The sequence below is a fragment of the Apostichopus japonicus genome, chromosome 22 (genome assembly GCF_037975245.1).
Source record: "Apostichopus japonicus isolate 1M-3 chromosome 22, ASM3797524v1, whole genome shotgun sequence".
In the NCBI taxonomy this organism is placed as follows: domain Eukaryota; kingdom Metazoa; phylum Echinodermata; class Holothuroidea; order Aspidochirotida; family Stichopodidae; genus Apostichopus; species Apostichopus japonicus.
The window spans coordinates 10,705,256-10,726,883 of NC_092582.1; the positions used below are offsets into that span (position 1 = coordinate 10,705,256).

General features: G+C 37.3%; 2 protein-coding genes across 25 annotated transcripts in view; one reads left to right on the plus strand and one right to left on the minus strand.

The window, feature by feature from the left end:
- Window positions 1-21,628, minus strand: part of LOC139963602 (gamma-adducin-like) — a 294,340-nt gene that overhangs the window by 243,839 nt on the left and 28,873 nt on the right. The gene's annotated exons all lie outside the window — the stretch shown is intronic.
- LOC139963599 (BRISC complex subunit Abraxas 2-like) overlaps window positions 1-21,628 on the plus strand; it is a 36,196-nt gene that overhangs the window by 7,667 nt on the left and 6,901 nt on the right. For 9 of the 23 annotated variants that reach the window (XR_011791606.1, XM_071964493.1, XM_071964499.1 and 6 more), the window contains 7 exons: window positions 478-559; window positions 1,118-1,351; window positions 3,346-3,419; window positions 6,524-6,618; window positions 6,885-7,037; window positions 9,555-9,679; window positions 21,053-21,184. Coding sequence is in view for 1 of the 23 variants with exons in the window: in XM_071964492.1 (XP_071820593.1) it covers window positions 20,961-21,184 (224 nt within the window). In the remaining 22 variants the exon portion in view is untranslated. The other 14 variants (XM_071964502.1, XM_071964506.1, XR_011791609.1 and 11 more) reach the window with 13 other exon arrangements.

Genomic DNA, 21,628 nt, shown 5'->3' on the forward strand with positions numbered 1-21,628 from the left:
TGCTTTAGTCAGTGCTCTGTAGAGAGACCTGTTTAGGTGTACTACATCAGAATGATAAGCTGCAGCCATTGTTCTACTGAACCCATTACATGCCTTGCCATCAGCATCAGTTGTGAGGTACATAACACCCATTCTTCATAATAATAATCAGTTTTTTATCCTCAAAGTTCAACAAAATTCCAGTGACCTATTCACTAGTTTGTTTGTATACAAATGCTTAAATGCTTATAAGCATTTATTGGAAGTCTAAGCAGTTGAATAGCTGCACATAGAATGATACAAGACAAGACTTACACTGAGAAACTAGTCAATATGATCTACTACAACGATTTAGGAATGTTGCTTGAACAGCGCCTCATTCTAGATCTGGTCACAGCTAGTACATAGCTCCCCTGAGTAGTTTTCGCAACAAAATCTGACAAAATACCTTTGAAAAGCAGTGCCAAAGTAACAAGTAACTTTTCTCTTTAATTTTAGGGCCAGAGTTTACTTGATACAGGGAGTGATCACATTTTCAGAGGGAAGAAGGCCAACTTGCGTCAAGTTTCCACCAGAGGGGGTAAGTAGCACCAACTGAGGGACTGTGCTTAAAACACATTCTGTGGACCCAAGCACAATTTAGACATGCAGTAGATGCCAGCCATGCTGATGGAATGACTTCTAATCACACTAGGGAATATGTCAACCATTGGGAACTCACTTGTTTAAAGTTCAGTACTGTATTATTCATATAGACTGTACAACATGTGTGAGACACCATATGAAGATTCACACAATAGACAGAGATAAACAAAAATGATTAATAAGTCATTACTTCTGAAATTATCATAAAAAGAGGTTTAAAGTGGATTTTAGAAATGTCAACTGTTACTTAAGCTGGCATACTCCTATTAGCTTCTATATCAATCCGCACCAAGTGTGCTTCTTCAGAAAAAGTGCCAAAAAGCAACAGGAGACATCTTTTTTGATATGTCATCAATCACTGGACTGGTTTATGTTTTAGTTCTACCATGTAGCTTGTACTCTCTCTCTCTCTGAGTTGTGCTCTCCTCCTTCTGTATGCTCTGTCTCTCTTATATAGTCTATCATACTGTTGTTTCCTTTGCATCTGTTTCAGAGTCTGGATACATGGACTATTTGAGCTCACCTCTAATCCTGCAGCTTCCATCTTCCTGGCTATGGACTCTTCAGGCCCTTTATTTGTAATGTTTGTGGCACTGTGGTCCCTGTACTGACTGTTGCGTGAAATGTTTGTGCTATGTTTTGGATTGGAAACTCGAAAGCATTATTGACTACCTCTGCTTTTTGAGTGGAAGTCTGAAACTGAGTGGACCATAAACGTTTGCTGCAGGTGGGTGTCTCAGGTATTTCATTTACAGTACTGATTTCGCTTAACTCTCGTTGAAATTTGTTAAAAGGAAAATAAACAAATTTCTTCGTTTTTTATCGAAATTTGCCGATTTTTATCGAAATTCCACGAATTTTAACGATTGGTGATCTCAGTCATTTCCTACGTGGAATTTTCAACGATGCGTTGAAATTCTTTTTTAAACGAAATAGAAGGTCAATATGTGGTAAAGCGAAACGTCGGAAAACGCGTAACTTCGTTTATTAGTATCAATTAGACTTTGGTACAGTCGTTTGAAAGCAAGAATATTTACAAAAGCATTCTCAGGCTTGCATGAGTAGTAACACTCAAAGAAACATGTAGTAAAACTGATGGGGGACGTTTTCTGACTGAACCCCAAACACAGTGACATAAGTCTTAACTTTGCCAGGCTATCTTGGAGGTTGCAGTACAAGCTATGTACCACGAGGCACCCTTCCAGATAAGTTGGAGTGCTGTTTAACCATTAAAATAACAATGAATGGACATAAATAAACTTGGTTTACTTGCAGATTGCGAAAAATAGTTATTCTTAAGAGATGTAAATTTGTTTTTTTATTAGAGTTGAAGTATGAAACTTTGTTTCCGAGCGAAAACATGTTACTTGAAGCAAAATAAAGATGCCCCGCCCATTCTGCTAGGACGCTTCCATTTTTCAAAAATGCGTTTTCTCTTTTTATTTTTTTTCTATTTTGTTTAATATAGATTTGGCATGAGACATGTTAATCAGGTTAACTTTGATGGAATAATTTTATACCAGAAGTGGAAAAACTTAACAGTTATTACTTTCATTTCGGATCATTTCCGAACAAGATAACACATTAAGGGTGTGACTGTTTCAACGATTAACTGTTTAACCGGCCGCAAATGCACTATCCGTTTAGAAAATCACAAACCGTATAAACGAAAAATCAAAAAAAAAAAAATCAAATACATTTTAAACATGAAAATTATTTAAAAGTATGTAAAGAACTGAGTAATGTACTGCAAACTATCAATAAAAAATAGAAAAACGATGTTTTAGGCATGAATAATGTGTTCAATATAACTATAGTAGTAGGCCAATAGTCACAAGCTCATGATAGTGTCGTCAATTCGTTTTCTCAGTTTATATTTGCGACATATATCACCCGTGTACACCGATCAATGGCATGGTGAAATCCCGTGTGAAAATATGTCGACGCCAAAAGACGCAAATGGTCGTTCTAGAAAGTATCGTAATAACATTAACAACACAAGGCCAGTTGGCTCTCTCAGGTCCGCACGTATACAGCCTTTTTTTCCACACATGGTATTATACTGTGCATGCATTGCGGGCGGGATTGCAGCAAACATAAAAGAATATGAATGAAAATGATAAACCTCACGATATTTTTCACAAATATTGATGCTTAGATAAGTGCTTCCTCACAATCAACGAGCCGCCCCAAAATTCGCTCCGCTTACGTAAAACTTCTATATATATATAACACGTGGAAAAAAGTTTTTACACACATAATTCCCACTGACATTGGTCATAGAACATAAGTAGGTCATTGACATTTGAACTTGCCCAAGTTCATCGCACCATGGGAACGACACAACACATTGAACATGACGATACATTCTTCTGCCATCTGGACGCCGAGTGTAAATTTTGGTGTAATATGCAAATTATGAATGGTACTGCACTGCACGGTTAAAATTTAACCTATTGCGACACCAATTTTGGGAAGCTGTTGTTGAAGAAACTTTTGTATCAAATGTAAAGTACTGTATCATGTATGTGACACAAGAGAAAGAAAATGAAATCGGAGGCTGCTACAACCCATCGCAAAACACGTGCGTGCATAATTTGTTTTCTAAACATGACTTTTAATGAGTAAGCAGGAAAGGTGGGTAAGTTTGCTAAGTTAGGCGAGTTTTTGTTTAAAATCTTGTGATAGATAGACAAATATATTGTTTTTTTTCTTCAAAAGTTACGATGTTGCCGAAGGCCGAGTTATATAAATTCAGTGATCTGAACTTCTGAAGACCACGATATACTGATCAGGTGTGTTATACTGTTATTCTTTTCATCAATTATTACACGTAATGTTCGCAATATTATTGGGCGTAATTAGTAATTTACATACATTGATCGTTGTCTTGTTGCCTGAATTGCTACTTTTTTGAAAAAAAAACCCTTAATTATTGTACTCATAATGTCATATTTTCATTAAAAGTTGAGTGACATTACGTCGAAAAAGCCGCAATCGGGAAACAGCAGGCTTGGGGTAATCGCAATCAGTAATCGTAATCGATTACAATCGATTACATTTTTTGAAGTAATCGTAATCGTAATCGATTACTTTTGTGAAAATTACAAAGTAATCGTAATCGATTACAAGGGCAAAGTAATCGTAATCGTATTACATTTATGATTACAGTGAAATTTGAATGAGAAGGGCAAAATTAGTAGAAATGATTAAAACTAATTCTTACTAAATTAGCTTTTAGTGTGACCAAAGAAGTGTTCCTGCTTCTAGAATTCTCTAGCATGTACTGTGGAATGCCCAATTTCAAAGCTGTTTAGTTTTATTTTGGTGTTATAATGTAACAGAGTTTTTAGTTTTGCTGCTATGCAGAAGTTATTAGTTTACAAAATACAGTGTTGCATGAAAATCTTCATTTGTTTTACTTTAGTATTTGTCTGTTAACTCTTTGTCTGTTTAAATTGTATTTTTTACTGGACTTATGGGTTACACATCTTAAACATGTTAAGGCATAAATGTGTAATGCCTGGTAGGAATTGTAGATGTACTCCCACAATTTTGTCCATATATACTGTAAATGCCCTTCCTTTGCCCTATTTCATTGCCCTATTTCCCAGCAGAGAGTTATATAAAACAGATATGCAGAGGATTGTGGAAGTAACCACAATGTAATCATGATTGTAATCACGATTACATTGCAATGTAATCGTAATTGTAATCGATTACTTCAACTTTAGGCTGTAATCGTAATCATACATTCTCAAGTAATCGTAATCGATTACATTCAGATGTAATCGCCCCAAGCCTGGGAAACAGCGTTTAAAAGTTTAACCTACCGGCAGGTTATTCAGTTAAATGGTTAGTGAAATATCCGTTAGGTCACACCCTTATAACACACCAAAAAAAACGACTTTACTGAATGAAAATATACTTAAAGCCATATCGCAAAAACACAAAATCGCCTATAACTCGAAAACGGAAGGAGATATCAACTTTTGTCAGCTGTGTAGGGATTTCCTAAACAGAATTTTGATGCGCTCTATCTACCTGTGTCATTTATGAGCTTCTCTGATGTAAGCTGCAGTACGTAATTTCTCTATACCAGTTCCGCAACATTTATTTACGCAGTAAACATTGTTCATTATGTTTTCTTTCACAACGAATATTCAAAGTTGTGCTTCACACGCTTCACAGATATTGTTTTATGTCGTTCATTTTCAATTCTAGTTTAAAATTACATTTTCGAACGATGCATTGCATGCCTTGTCAAACATTCCTGATTAGTAAAACTAAGGAAGGATATTTGATTGATATGATTTTATGAGCTGTTCCACTTGAAAAATGATGATAAAATCGAAAAACAAAACATTTACTTCTCATGTGACACATACCGGGAGACTCATAAAAACCCCCTTCTCATTAAATTAAATTTACATGCCGTCAGGCCAGTTGAAAGCCCTCCCCAGTAATGTTTGATCAGCTCTTCCCAATATACAATACTCAAATAAGCAATGAAAATATATTCATTTTCCACAGGTTTCCATTCCATTATGAATAGTAGGGGCAAAATAATGTTTGCTTCTAGAGTAAGCCAGCCAAAGGTTCTGCAGTGCTAAACCCCCCACGAAGATAAATACTATGCTAATTAACAGATGGTAGGCGTGAATTGACAAAGCCAGGTTTATGATTGGACTAGGCCTCTCAAAAAAGTTTGGTCGCTGGAGATATCCAGGGTAGGGAATGCACATGTAAGCAGCATACTGTAGGTGGCCCAGACCCAGGCTGCGACCTTAATTACCAGGGCAGTTCGTCTGCATTCGCGGGCAACTTACAGTAGCTGGGTTAGGGGGAAAATAACAGGATGTTTTTTATTTTGCGTGCATTGAAGCCGGGGGGAGATTTTTTGGTTTGAAAGTGAGTGCGGTAAACGGTACTGTAGTACGTCAAGTAACACAGGAATTTATTGGAAAAAAAGATCTCTTTGATATCCAGCTACGACTGTTTCATTGTGTAAATTTTTTTTTTATTTCTTGTTTTTCTGACGCTGCGTTCATTGGTGAGTTACTTAAACTTATCTTAGTTTAATACTAGCCTTTAACTTAAGTACTTGTTACGATCGACCAAGACCAGTTTTTTATTATCCTAGCCAAATAATTTTTCAAACACCTAGTACAGAACTTACTCTGTCTTATATACAATCAAACTTTTGTAACATTTGTAATATTCCTCAGCCACTTCTGGTATAGTCTGAAAACGGCTGTAGTTACACTAAGGATTCAACGTAGGTCACAACCTTGATATGTCTAGAATTGCCTTTGCCGTTGTTGATCGCGATAACTTTCGTGGAAATTTCGTTGAAACTAAGTTGACAACCGTGCCCGCAGTAGTCTAAATCTTAATGAAATTATTTGTTTTTTATCGATTTTCAATTTTTTTTTATCGATTTTCAACCTTTTTTATCGATCGTTGATTTTTTTGCAACGGGAGTTAAGCGAAATCAGTACTGTAGTTGTGTGCTATCAGTGTGGGATATTAGCAGAGATCTCTTTGTAGCATTTGGCATGAATGGAAATGTGTACTTCCTGCCCCTCTTGCATACAAATGAATGCTTCGGGCAATGTGAATGATTTCCAATGTAGCACTTTGCAAGGCAGTCTTAACATGTTGATAAAGCCTTCATAACTTTGCAGTGGTCGTATTTGAGGGCTTTAATTCCTGCAAGTAGTCACCTCTGCCAGTACAAGGCAGGTCAAGTCCTCTGCAATGCACTTTTGTATCAAGTGCTTCCTAGTCACAGTTTGTGCAGGTAACATATCAGAGGAGAGTACTGCTTTAGCCAGTGCCCAGCGGAGTGACTTGAGTAGGTGAACTTGGTCTAACAGCATATGGTTCTCTGTTTCAGAATGAGTAGCTGCAGCCATTGTACCAGTGAACCCTTTACATGCCTTGCCATCAGCATCAGTTGTTAGGCACTTCTCCTTTAGTGGGTTCTTACCAGTAAGTAATTTGGATGCACAAATCTTTCCACCATTCTGTTCATCTTTGACATTGGCATCTTTACTGAACATTCTCAACAATTACATCTCTGTATTGGCTTGCACGAACAAATGGAGTCTTACTTTTTGCATTAAGCAGACACGTATGATATTGACGATCATATTCTGCAAAAATTGGAGAGTCTTTTGAGAGGCCATGCAGTTGCAGTGTCTTCTTTATACACCCCTTTTCTGATATATCATTTTCATTCATTTCTTCTATTGCAGGTCCAAACTGGTTGGCTGACTTTTGTAGTGTACTGACAGCGGGACTTGGAAGAGAGATGCTGCTGAGCATTCTATGAGCTGCACTTGAACCGATCTACATCTGATGCAAGCCTGACTGCCGTGCAATGTTTAGTTCTGAAGGATTCTTGCCAGGTTTGCTTCTTGGTTTAAACCTTTGTAGATGGGCCAGAGCTTACAGTACCTTTCTATCTTCAGAGAATGCATCCAAACACAACCTTTAAGCCAAGTCCCACAAATTCTTCATATCTAAGTTTGCAAGAGTAATAGGTGCCACAAAGGCGCTCACTTCACAAAGTTATTAGCCTCCCCCAACCAAATGTTTTTTACCTACTGAAAGAAAGATAATTTGCAATGTGTTTTTCAATGGTTAAACTGATATTATTATTACCATAAATATTGTATTGACTTCCCCAATAATTCTAACCAATATGGAATGGTAATAATTACACAGCATATGATTGTATGTTATTGGCATGCGATGTAAAAACCCGTGCATGCCTATATGATATGCACATTGACATGTGTAACACGCGAAACTCGAACAATTTAGGTTATATTTTCCCAGATCAGCCCCCCCCCCCCAAATCATATTGGGCCCCTACGCCTATGACGGTAGTTCTATTAGGCATGTTTTTTGGAGTATTAAAAATCATACCAAGTTTTGTGTGGTGGAGTATAAGAATCGCGAGATACAATTTATGAAAGTGGCAAGGAAACATGGTAAATATGACTGATAAAAGGCCAATTTTGACCGAAAATTTCAATTTTTAGGTCATTCACAATCACAGGAATATATGAATAGGCCTAGATAAACTGTGGTGCGACAGTCAGAAATTCCAGCTGTCGCACTCCAATTTTCCAACTATCGTCAGTTTTATCAAGTTCGGGGGGTGAGACACCCCCCACACCCACCCCCCCTTCTAGCCACGTCCGTGGGTGTAAGTCACAACTTCTCAAACAATCATTAAAAGAGGTTTAATGTGGAGTCTAAAAATTTCAATTTTTAGTTAAGATGGCATACTCATATTAGCATTTACATCAATCCACCACAAGTGTTCTCATTCAGAAAAAGCAACAGGAGAACAAATTTCTTGATATGTTATCAATTAGTGTCTGGTGTTTTCTTGGCAGGGATGTTAAGGAGCATGAAAGAGAGTACAAGTGATACAAAAATTTGGTCAGTTGAGGTAAGTTTAGACCAATTTAGGCTTCCCTGGAACAGCATACAGAAATTGATTTCTGCTGAGTAAAGAGGTTTGTTTACAAGTGAGGAAAACTTCAGTCTCTCATAGTAAACAAGCAATCTGCATGGTTATGATATAGAAAATTGAGGGTGCTATGAATGGCCAACTTGTCAGCTATCCAGTTATTGGTTGCATTTAGCTTGTGAGAGCTAAATAGATTAGGGGATCACATTACTTTTTGATTTAGTGTGTATTGGGTAGTGTTTGCACGGGTTATCCGGGTACCCGCCCGACGCCATACTACCCGGTTCCTAATTTATTACCCGCATCCTCCGTAGTGTGATATAAAAAAATTAAAAAAAAAATCGCAAATCGATGGTTAGGCAGATTTCCCATTGACTTAGTGTGGTGTTAGGCTACCATGTGTCGAAGATAACAGCAATAACGAAAGTACTCCATGGATATCTTATAACTGCGTCACAATTTCAGCGAATAAACAGATGGTTAGGCCTAGCTAGATTTCTCATTGACTCAGTGTGGTGTGGTGTTTGGCTACCATGTGGAAGAAATTATTATTTATTCATTCGTTTATTTCATGGAAGGAAAGGCTGACAAGGAATTTTATGAGATGTTTACGGATTATAGACGGGATAACTAAAAAATAATAATCGCAAGTGGCTGTTAAAGTGTTTACTAATCGTTTATTCCAAATGCGATCAAATTGTGCGAATCGCACAATCTCGCGGCTAATGCGAACCCTGGACCTGCCTAATAGATAGTAGTAGTAACAACTGTTTACGAGCTAAATTGGATATTTATATGGTGAGATCAATAGACGTGGAGAGCAAGCAAAAGCCGCGACGGCAGTGCGATGTTAGTAGTAATGTTAATTATATGAAGTTATTAACAAGTTAATGAAAGAAACAATAGCAAATAGAAATTATTGAGGAAGGTTTTATACCTTATCTTACACCTACGTTTTTGAACATGAAAACATTGTCAGTAGAGAATATGATTCATTTATTATGGCATCCAATATGTCATTTCTTGAAAATTGTGATACTCGAGGGTAAAACAATTTTTTTCCGGGTACCCGGATACCCGACGGGTAACGGCTCTTGGGTACCCGGTTCCCGATTTTTGGACCCGTGTAAACACTAGTATTGGGGCATTTAATAGGTGTATACTACCACAGACCCTTTTATCATGCCGACTAGTATTCAGCAATTGGTTGAGCAATATTGTGTGTCTATGTGTAGGACATTTTATTTGACCGCATAAGAATCATAAACATTTTCAGAAGTCCAACACCTGTTAACAAACAATTTAATAACTTGTTAGTACTTTTATTTTACAATCATTTGGTCAGCATGGAATGGCATTAGTTGAATCACAGAAACTATATTTGGTAAGTTGAAACTATGAAGAATCAACAGTGTGTTTTGTTTGTTTACTATTAAAATAGGAATTAATGGCCAAAGAAGTTCAAAATTCCAAGGCTGCTACTAGTGCTTGAGGGAAGACTGAAAGCAGAAAGAATGCCTAATGACAGAGAAAGAAGACATTATACAGACACTGTGTGACTGCATGGTAGGATATACATGGCTAAAATAGGTAAACAGTTTAATACTGTAAACTCACACTATATCATTGCCAAATAGCTCTCTGAAATCTGAAATAATCACGAGGAGCGATTTAATGCTGCAACGTTACGCTGGAGACCCGACTTGCATTTGACAGATACTAATAGTGGGCCCAACTTACAATAAAGTGAGCCTAACAAGTAACTTTGAAACACTTCTTAAGTTCAGGCTCAACCTTGAAACTTATTTTTCGTGACGACCTTCAAAACTTGTTTTGCGACAAGCTCTGCTAACCTTTCAACCAGAGACAAATAAATCATATTTGCTCACGCTCGAAATGATGCTGATTTATTAGTTGCGCGCAGATTCCTCAACATCATGTGTATTTACTACGTTACTAGCGGGGCCCTATGTGGGTGAAAGTGATTTGTATGTGCTTCCTCCTGCACTGCTGACAGCTGCCCGGTCCATACATTTGTATATTCCCACCTACGAAAACCAGTGTCTAATATGTTTATATATATATATCTATAATATATCTATATATATATATATATATATATATATATATATATAAATATATATATAAATATATATATATATATCTATATATATATATCTATAGATATATATATATATATATAGATATATTATAGAAATATATTTATCTATATCTATATATATATATTATAGATATATATATTGTAATAAACGTTAACTATTACGAGTCCATTGCTGCTCCTTACCTATTTTTAATTTGTCAGCTAGACTTGTGTATTCATTGTCTATTTCGGTGGCGGTGTTGCGGTCCGCATATTTGTATTTCTGAGGTATGTTTACAGTTAGCAACCCACCATATTTGGCGGGGTCCATCTTGTACATGTTCCTGGTTTTGTCTGCCTCTACGAAGATTTCTTTAGAGGGTGTGATGTTTTCTATGTCCTTCTTGAGGTTGGACAGGAACTTCTCCATCACTTCGTTGAACTTAATGTTCTCGACCATTTCCAGCATATCGGACTGGAATGAGACCAACTCCGGGATTTGTGGAAGGGGGCATCTGGATTTTAGCCTGTATGCATCGGTGGTGGCGGTGTTGTCCTCGTCACGGCTGGTGTCACTCGTTTCCGCATCGGTGTCAGTGTCGGCCAGGATAAATAATGCTCTCCATCGCATCCATTTATCAGCTTCTCTGTCATCTCTAGCAGTCTTTTCAAGTATTCTCTAGTTGATGGCAAAGGAATGTTCTTGCCCGAGTAGTTCATGTTGTATCTGTAATAAAGTATGGGTCGCTATTCCACGAACTACCATAAATATATGTATATATATATATACATATATATATTGTTAGAGAAAACCAGAGAAATAAGATATGACTCATAATTGACAAATAAGGAGTAAGTTTTAGAAAATCTATTGGAATTTTCGGTCCCCCCTGGGACCTTCGTCAGCAATACTTGGCAGTTGAATGAGAAGTACAAAATGTGTATATTATATATATATATATATATATATATATATATATATATATGTATATGGAAGACTTCCTCCACTTTGTACTTTTGTGGCAAACAAATAAATAAATAAATAATATATATATATATATATATATATATATATATATATATATATATATATATTTATATATATTTATATATATATATATATATTTATATATATTATAGTAGCACACATGACTTTAGTAGTAGTAGTAGTAGTAGTACATGTCAAATTAGTACACTTCAAATTAGTAGAAGTACATGCCATTAGTAGCAGTATATGCTGCTGTGGTCCTTTTTGCATTCCATATACGAAAGCCTTCAGTAAAATCTTCAACGGCTGCATCGCTATGGTTAACTGACTTTGATGAATAATGCAAACAAGAAACGTCCATATTAATGAGGTATGCGAGGCATGCAAGAGCACGTGGCAATAGTTTGGTTGTGTCAGAACCATTACACCGTATGGCTTTCATGAAGACGTTAATGTGTTAACTCTTGGACTGCGTGTGCTGATATCAAGGGCGTAGGAACCGGGGGGGCTGGGGGGGCGCCAGCCCCCCCAGTGAAAAATGTGGAGGGGCGGAAGTATCATTCCGCCCCCCCGCTTCGCAAGTCAAAAAACCCCTTTTTCATTTCCAAATGAGAAAAAATCTCATTTAGAGCACCAAATTGCATCTAAGGCCAGGTGAAAATGCAAAATTATATACAAAATGGAGTGGGTGGGTTGAAGTGTGCTATATTGCACCAAATTGCATCTGAGGCCACCTGGAAATGCAAAAAAAGTCCAAAGGGGAGGGGGACACCCCCTCCCCTTAGACCCCTCCCCCAGGCCAGCCATCCGTCTTCAGCCCCCCTACTCAAAAGTACCTTCCTACGCCACTGGCTGATATGCTGTGAATGTGAGTAAAATATTCCAAATTGAAATATGTATTGCTAATCATGCAGACGTCAAAGTGATATCCTTAAATCCGAACTTGAAAAAAAATAATACTCAGCACTTTCTTTATCTTACTTAATGAGTAAAAAAAAACTGATATTTTTTGGGTACACTTGACACGTCATATCTCACAAGAAATGGTTGCTCACATTTATTTTCCGACTCAAGAGTGTACTTTTCACAAACGCTGGTAATTTATGGTTTTAATACACTTAATGATTAGACCCCAAAATACCAAAACTTTGCGCTGCTGTGGCTTGAAAACACCCCATATTGATTAGAAATTATCCTTTCAAACATTTCTGATGGCAATCACACCAACTTTATTATTGGGAGGCATCTTTTTTTAATGTCAATATGGGAATACTTAATGTCAAAAGGTCAAAAGGTGGAGTAGAACAACAAAGGTGGTGTTTGTTTTTTTATAACTCGATGTTATATCTCGATTGTTATAAATCTATCCGGCTACTGTACGTGGCCGAAGTAGCGGCATTTTAGTGAATGCATCCATGCGATTTGCAGTGAAAGGACAGAGGGGGGGTGGGGTGCAGGGACAATGATGCAAGGGACAAGAGAAGTAGGGTTTCAGGAGCTGTTGTATCCTTCCAGAATTTTGGAGGTTTTCATAGACTTTCCTTTATTTTCTAATGCAAACAGCTCTTTCAAATGTTCTACTGCCCTTTTCCCTAAGTTGTCAAGTTTAGAGTATAAATCTGTCCTTCGTCTGGACAAACATCATATTTCTTTCCGCAGGTAGGCGTAGTCCCTCCATATATGATGGGCTGTATTTGTTGTACTCCCCAATCCTTACTCATGTGAGTCCTGTCACTGTACCTGTCCCAAATCCCTACCTTTCTCACCCCTCTGGAATCCATTTAACATTCAACTGTTAGACCACACTGCTACTACTGTAGTTGAACATTACAGTGGAGTAATTGCACACGTGAATAATCAAAATAGAATATTTTGGAAAACAAAAGTCGATAATAAGTAGTTTATTATATAAACAGTATCAGTAAATGGAGCAACAATAAGCTGTAACAGAAACTAACAGGGTAGGATGCAGAGATATTTATATATTGAAAGCTTTTATTTAATGCAGTTTGGTGCCTTGAATCAGCAATTGCAGTTTTTACCTAAGTACCCAGTTTATTAATGTACACTCATTAAGAATCCGGAGGGGCACAGCCACTATTTCGAGGGAGAGAATTAGAAATTGTCTTTGATTTTCATTGAGATAGCAGGGGCACTACGGCAACTTTGTAGTTTTAGTAGGAAAACAAGGCTATTTACATACACTTGTGAAAAGGCACCAAGGCGCATGGTTTCCAGAGTCAGAAAAAACAGGTAGAATTGACAGAATTTTAAGAGCAACTTTTTTTTCAGTGGTTTTTTGAAAACTGTACATCAAAACCTTAACATTTCCTGCAGCTGCTCAATATTTACTGGCTCTTGGCACAAATTTCGCTGGAGTTTTGGACAATCTTAGAGCCCTGACTTTGATGATAAAGTTGTAGGATGATCAAGAGAGCACCTAAGGCATTGAAAGGGTTAAAAGGCATACCGCAGTTGTTGCTATCAGTGATGGATGATTTTTAAGCTCATTACTGCAAGAGGTATTTTGCCATCCACCTGCTTCCTGACGTACATATTTTTACATTCATTGAGTGTGTTTGGTTTTTAGCTCATACCAGCATGCTGGTGTGAGCTATTGTTACAGTGCGGCGTCTATCACTCTATCCGTCAACAATTGGTAAAACCGCTCCCACTCGCACAACGTTTGATGGAATTTCATGAAAATTGGACACAAGGACCATTGGGTATAGGGCCATCAGAGATGGTCCGAAATATGGGGTCAAAGGTCACCTGTGGGGCGTAATGGGCCATTTTGTGGAAATACACAAAACGCTTCTTCTCCTACAGATTCCATGGTACAATGGTGAGGGTTTGTCACGATAGTACTATGGAAGTTTTACCTTCAGGGTGTTCATTAATTTCAGATCAAAGATCAACTAGGGGTCTTTTGTGGCCCCGGCCCAATATTTTCAAATTGCTCCTGTTCGTACAGTGTATGGCCAGTGATAGTGAAACTTGGTCACAACGTTCCTCGGGATAGGAGTTACGAGGAGTGTTTGGAAAATTGAGGTCAAATGTCATTTAGGGGGTCATCGGGGGTCATTCTTTGTAATATTTTCAAATATCTCAATCTCCTCAAGATTTTGATGGATCATATTCAAAGTTGAACTGATGATTGTTGGATTGTGTATGAATAAGGTGATGCCTAATAATTTTTGGTCAAAAGTTAATTAATTACAATTAATCCCCATTGTTTAAAAAAATCTGAGCCTTCACCTTTTGCCAAAGCTCCTTTAATTTGTCTCCCAGTATCTGCAGTGTTTGTTTACATTTGTGGTTAAGCTCTGCAGAGGCTGTTAGTGGAATTAAAGCAGGACTGGGAGTTGTAATTAACTGTTGAACTGTAAGCGTGAGAGCCCTACAGCCAATCAGCACTTGCCGATTCTTAGAAGTCTTTGAGCCTGAGGTATGTAGGCAGCTATGGCGGGCCATCAGTCTCAATCATTGGAGATCGACTTATACCGATTTAAATCGACATATACCAGTTTCCTTCGACATATACCAGTTTCCTTCGACTTATACCAGTTTCATTCTACATATCATCGATTTAAATCGACATATACCAGCTTCATTCTACATATCATCGATTTAAATCGACATATACCAGTTTCATTCTACATATCATTGATTTATTTTACTTATCATCGATTTAAATCGATGATAAGTAAAATAAATCGATTAGGCCGTCTTCCATGGCTTGCTTTTCGCTTCCTTTGCTCAATTTTTTAGGGGAATGGTGTTACTGTAGCTTAAAATGCGGAGAATAATCACGAGATTCATAATTTGCTATGCCAACAACAGGATTGTTGCACATTACTCTAAAAATGCAGTAAAACTGTTGTATTTTAATTGATTATGGGACATGCCTGATTTTGGGCAACTGACCAATCATAGGGCTGCTTCTCGTGACTTTTTGACCCGGTCCGAACTTATTTTGTTTACATCTACTGTAGCGAGCCTAGATCACGCACTGTCTGCATATAGAGCCTGTAGCCCATCCATTGCTCCAATCTATCAGATGGCAGTCCAAATGATCAGAAAAGGTTTTGACAAAGGTAAGAATAGAATAACTGTAGACGCCGAAAAAAAGTCGTAAAATATATGTGTACACTTGTATGATATTGTAGGCAAATGAGGTCGAAATTTCTGTTGATTAAGTACGTAGGCCTACGCTTCAAAGTTGTAACGCCTAACGCCGGTTGGGATTGCGATATTGCATTAGCCTACATTATATATCTGCCTGACCAAAGTCTTCGTTGACGTTAGACTTAGCAAACAATATAGGCTATGCATATGCTTGGCCTAGTTTATGATGTCCTTATAGTACGGACGATTGAACGTTGGTACATCCAATGGTGTTTATTCCTAGATTTCTAATCGAGGAATTGCTGCAATGAGCAGGGTTGACTTTCGTATCAATTTGTATTGGCGTAGGCCTACGCCTAATGTTAGTTGTTGCATAATAAATAATCAGAACCATCCTTGGCATGGGCCTACTTAACTGATGGTGACGTTAGATCGTAGATGGTTTACTTGCTCAGACTAACCCTAATGATTAGCCAACTGGCATAGATGCTAGACTTATCCTTTTGCCAAATTTGCTTGATTTATACTTGTACTTACTGTAACTGTACATTAGATGCAATAGGGCTAGGCTCTGCACAAGTCAATAAGAGACAAAGATGTTTTGATAAAACAACCAAGGTTTTGCAAAGTACCATAACACTAGGATCTGTTTAAGTGGATTGCACTTGGCCTAGCCTCTATCCCATGGACCAGGAAAGTAGCCACTGTGCCTCACTACTCCATATCGACTAGCAATGGCTATGAATGCGTGAACTAGTAAAGTTCCAGCTTTTTGTTTTATTTTGCTATTTTCTCTAACAGTTTGATGATGACTCGTCACAAATGTGCATTCCACTGTGCTGGGAAGATTGGGCCAGTAACGAGGTTCACCCCAATCAGTCGGTCTAAAGTTATTGCCAGTGCTGAGGAATGGTGCAAATTATCTGGCCCACAGTGTGATGATGCTCACAAAGTTCTATCCACCTGCAAAGAACAGCCTGACAGCTTTGAGGACATCTTCTACCATCGTGATTGCTATGCGGCTTTTACCAACAAAACAGATATTATCAGAGCAAAGAAACGACATAAAGCAGTTGAAGGTGAGAAGTTTGTCAAAATGCATTTTATTATGAGTTAAAGGTATGCTGTATTGGTCCCAAATATGCCTCATTTTCAAATATGGTAACTTTTGGTCAAAATTCTTTAAATTTTTTTATTACCACCCTGGAGGAAATTTACCTCACCAGGACATTCAGTCATCTTGTGTGCTCATGTAGTATGTCTAAGAACAAATTGGAAAGTAAAGACCCACAGGGAACAATTTTTTGAAAACTTGTAGTTCTAAATTATAGCATGCTATAATTTGGGGCTAATACAGAGTACCTTTAAACAGTAATGAAATACAGAAACATGTCAATGAACACAAACAAATTGTTTTAATGATGTGATGTAACACTTCTTGGATCAATTCACTTGTTGGAACTTTAAAAGCTCATTTCCCTTGCATACAATGTAATTGAACTGCTTGAATTTACATTGGTAAGTGAATACGTGGTCAATAAGTACTGCAGATTTCTAGAAGAATTAGTGTGAGCAAAGGGCCTTTTATTGTTTTATTCCCAAATGTTCTTTTTATGCCTGATCCTGGTATTTAGATATCCTGTCTTGAAGGTAGTTGCCTCTAAGGCATGATTTTGTTAAATGAGTTTATCTGACTACACATGAAATTGGGAATTGAAGAATTGTTAGAAAACCTGCAGTGCAGTTTGATATGAATTTTGAAAACATTAGGTGAAATGAAGGAAGATAAGACCATTAGACATCTTGTTATCATTTATGAATTTTAAAATGAGGCTAGTTTGTTATCACTATCAACAAAAAAGGATGTTCAATCATCATTTTAGCTTTAATCTGTTAGCAGAAAGGCATAATTTGAAATTGATAAAGATCAGTTGTATGTTTTCTAAATTGAGTGAGGCTTCACTGTGCTATGTGTCATGCTGTCATTTCTAAGACTAAAACAATTTTCTGTGCAACGAATAGTCAGTGTCTGTTGGGCCCACATAAAATGTGAGAAAAGCTGTCACTCACAGACATCTCTGAAAAGGAATTGTTCCAACTCAGCATAGGAATGTCATACACAAAAAACATATCAAAGCAGCTGTATGTCACTTTCAGATATAGGAGGTATCCTGAGGGATTTTAATTGTTTTACATTTTCTTAATTTGATTTCAGATCTAGATACCTCTATTGAAGAAGATCACCAAACAGAAATTGATGAACCTCTGGAAAAACAACTTCAATCATCAAAGTTGGCTTCTTCCACATCAAGGTCACAGAATGTGCTATCAGAGGAGTGTATAATCTATAATATGAAGGAAGGCCTTTAGCAAATCGAACTAACTAGCAATTATAATTTATTTCCAGAGTCCTCATCAAATTGCTTAAAAAAGTATCATCTATTTGCAAGTACCCCATGTTTTTGTTGCTTTCAAATGTGAAATATAACTACATAAGTGAAACAAGTGTGAAAAATTAGTGGGGATATACATTGGTGTACATACAGAAATGGGGTGTTACTAAAACGAATGACAATTGCGTTACACATAACGAATGACAATATGTTGTACACACTAAAAAATTGCGTTGACTAAAACGAATGACAGTAATGACAGCACAGACATTTGCTTCAACCGCATATCACAGTTCAGACTTCGTGGGTATCTAGATCTAGTAAAGTACGGACAAGATAAAAACGCACCTTGTAGTAAGCGAAATCGTGAGTCTGATATTAAAAGTAAATTTAACGTCTCTTTTCCGATATTAATTTTTAGAAACTAACAATACCATAATCTTGAAATGGCTTCGGTTATCTTTCTATATAAATCTACAGAGGTAAAAAAGCACAACACGCAAGCGCAATCTCACACAAAAACATTCCCTGTGGTTTTTATCCGTAAATTACACCAAAACCCTGCAACCACGTGATGCGATTTTCCTGAAATCATTTTTGCGCAGAAAACCAATAACCGCATTTACTCCACTCCGTTAATCATTCTAGCACCTCTCAACACTGTCCTTCGTTGTCATTCGTTGTCCAAGTTGTTGTCATTCGTTGTCATTCGGTGTCATTCGTTGTCATTCGCTGTCATTCGCAAATGATAATTAACCCTGTACAAAGTCAATTGTCATTCGGTCATTCGCTGTCATTCGTTTTAGTTTGTCCCCAGAAATGCACATTGATGAAAAATATTAATTCTAATAAAAAACCAACTTCCCACTTCGTTTGACCTAAAGTCTGTCGCCCTCTATTTATCTAGGCTACATGTCACTGTTTTCAGCCACATGTGCTTTCGATGCGAACAGTGACATAAGTATTACAGGTCATGTGACGTTTGTTCATCAACTCAGCTGGATCAGATTGTGAGACTTGTGAATCAGTCTTCACTCCCGTTCTGAATCGTTTGGTTCGGTAGTAGCCCTGGCTCCGATCATTGTGGTCGTACTTGTGTCTGTTTTGTATTCGTCTTTTATACACTATTGTATGTATAGTTATAGGACACTACTTCGGTATTGAGACCTGGTTTGTGACCATTTTTGTTTAAGTGCATGTTTTCTACCTATTATTGAGGGCTTCCTCCCGATGTATTGTTTGTACCGTGGCTGATTATAGCAATAGATTGCAAAATCTCAGCGCTCCTTCTTTACTCTTTAATCTATGTGTTATATTCTTTGCATGTAATAGCGAGGTTCAAGACTCGTCCTTATTAACACACTGCCATCGAAGCCGCATTTGTTTCCATACCACCACCAGTCCTCAGTAGGGAATATTCAGGCACCAACCCCCCCCCCCCCCCAATACCCCGAATCTTAGAATGAGTTAACGTTACAATATGCCTTATAATTTATACAGAAAGCTGAAGCCAGTGTATCATGAATTTCTGACCACCAGAAATCTATTTATACCACAGAAACCAAGGAAAAGTTGTTATGAAACTGGTCTCAATCAAGAATAATACATTCCTATCGAGGTTAGAGCTCAAGTAGATATAGAGATATCACAGCTAAAGTTCCTTCTGGTCAATCCTCAAAAACAACAAAATGTTTGGTAACCTTGGCAACAGCAATACTTTCTGAAGTCATCATAATAGCATTGAATATTCTATGATACAAGATTTCACATGTGTATGTAACTTTCAGTCATAAATTATAACATACAACCTCTGTATTGTTTCTTAAACAGGTCGGTAGATTTTCTTAAAATGTCTAATCAACGAGTAAAGGGCGCCCTCTATTTGGTTTTCTGTTAATAGTTCCCCCAGTCGGCATCGGACAAATTTCAAATTTGGTGGGCTTTTTGTTCTCCAGAAGACCCTTCATAGGGATTGTTTTATATTACTTTACTCTTCCACCCTGGCTATTAAAAGAACTTCCAAATTCATCATAGCCATATATGGGCAGCTAGCTGCCATTTTGGTTCTTGGCACAGCCGTGTGCACATTTGGTCGCTGCCAACAAACAGAAAACCAAACCTTATATCAAATTGTACTCATTTTCACTCAAATCAAGTATTCCCTAAAAAATTGAGCAAAATCCAAAAACTAAGCACTTTTTTGGCACATGGAAGACGGCCTAGATGATATGTCGATAGTAACTGGTATATGTCGATTTAAATCGATGATATGTGGAATGAAACTGGTATATGTCAATTTAAATTGACATTTCATCGATTTATTCTACATATCATCGATTTATTTTACTTATCATCGATTTAAATCGATGATAAGTAAAATAAATCGATGATATGTCGAAGGAAACTGGTATATGTCGATTTAAATCGATGATATGTAGAATGAAACTGGTATATGTCAATTTAAATCGACATATCATCGATTTATTCTACATATCGATTTATTTTACTTATCATCGATTTAAATCGATGATATGTAAAATAAATCAATGATATGTTCATTTAAATCGACATCTACCAGTTTAAATCGATGATATGTCGAATTAAATCGGTAGAAGTCAATTTCCGTCGACTTATACCAGTTTCTAGCGTCTCAAATTGACATATACCTATTTAAATCGACATATCATCGATTTAGCTCATTAACATATTCCAAATTAAATCGATGATAAGTAAAATAAATCGATGATATGTAGAATGAAACTGGTATATGTCGATTTAAATCGATGATATGTAGAATGAAACTGGTATATGTCGATTTAAATCGATGATATGTAGAATGAAACTGGTATATTAGTCGAAGGAAACTGGTATATGTCGAAGGAAACTGGTATATGTTGATTTAAATCGGTATAAGTCGATCTCCAATGATTTGAGACTGATGGCCCGCCATAGGCAGCCAGCCAAAATGTTGGCAAGGAGTGCTTCAGGTCTGCTCAGGTAGAGGGGAGAAAGTTTAATAGGGTAGGTCAGTGGTATTGTTTGAGAGAGTTGGTAAAATAGGATTTAAAGGGGGAAAATAGGAATTATAGCCAGTGGTGTGGCCAGGATTCTGCTAACGGAGGGAGGGGGGGGGGGGTTATCCCTCATGGGCCCAAAATTGGTGGAATCTGAAAAATGGCCTGAAATTTGGTGGGCCATAAAGTTTTGTGGGCCCTACATTTTTAAGCTCGAAAAGGAATGAGCTTCTGCACCATTGGTGCTCTAGTTTCTTCTTTCACCCTCTGTCTGTCTACATTGTTGGTTCTCTATTCTTTCATCTTCCGCTGCAGTTTATTCTCCCAACAAAAGGTCGCTATAGAAAATTTAGGAGATACAGCTCAGTCCGAGTACAAGCATGGCTCATCTCTGAACACGGAGTCCAGTGGTAGCGATAGTTACAGGGACATTTTAACCAGTCATAAGTAAGTTTCACTCTCTAAACATGTTTTATTTTAAGTAAGGTTTTGTCAGCTGGCAACATATTATCTATGTTTTATTCTTTTGTAAAACAATTCAAAAATAAGAAACTGACTGGGAAAAGTAAATGCAATGTATTGAGACAAGTTATTGGATAATCCCAAACCGAATGTTTACTTACCATAAATGTAACTGGTTGAAAGGTAACGCTGTATCTTGGTAACGATATTTTAAACTATCTCAAGTTGTAAAGGATTGGGAAGGTAAATAGAAGTCAATTTGGGGTGGGGGTGAGTGGAGGAGGGGTGGGCAGCTAAAACAAGCTGCTTAAACGATATGATTTTTAAATTTACACTCTAAACAGTTGACTGTACTGAAAACTGCACAGTGCATTTTAAAGTAGACCACTATCTATTTCTTGCTGTAAAGCAGAACTTTTTGTAACCTTG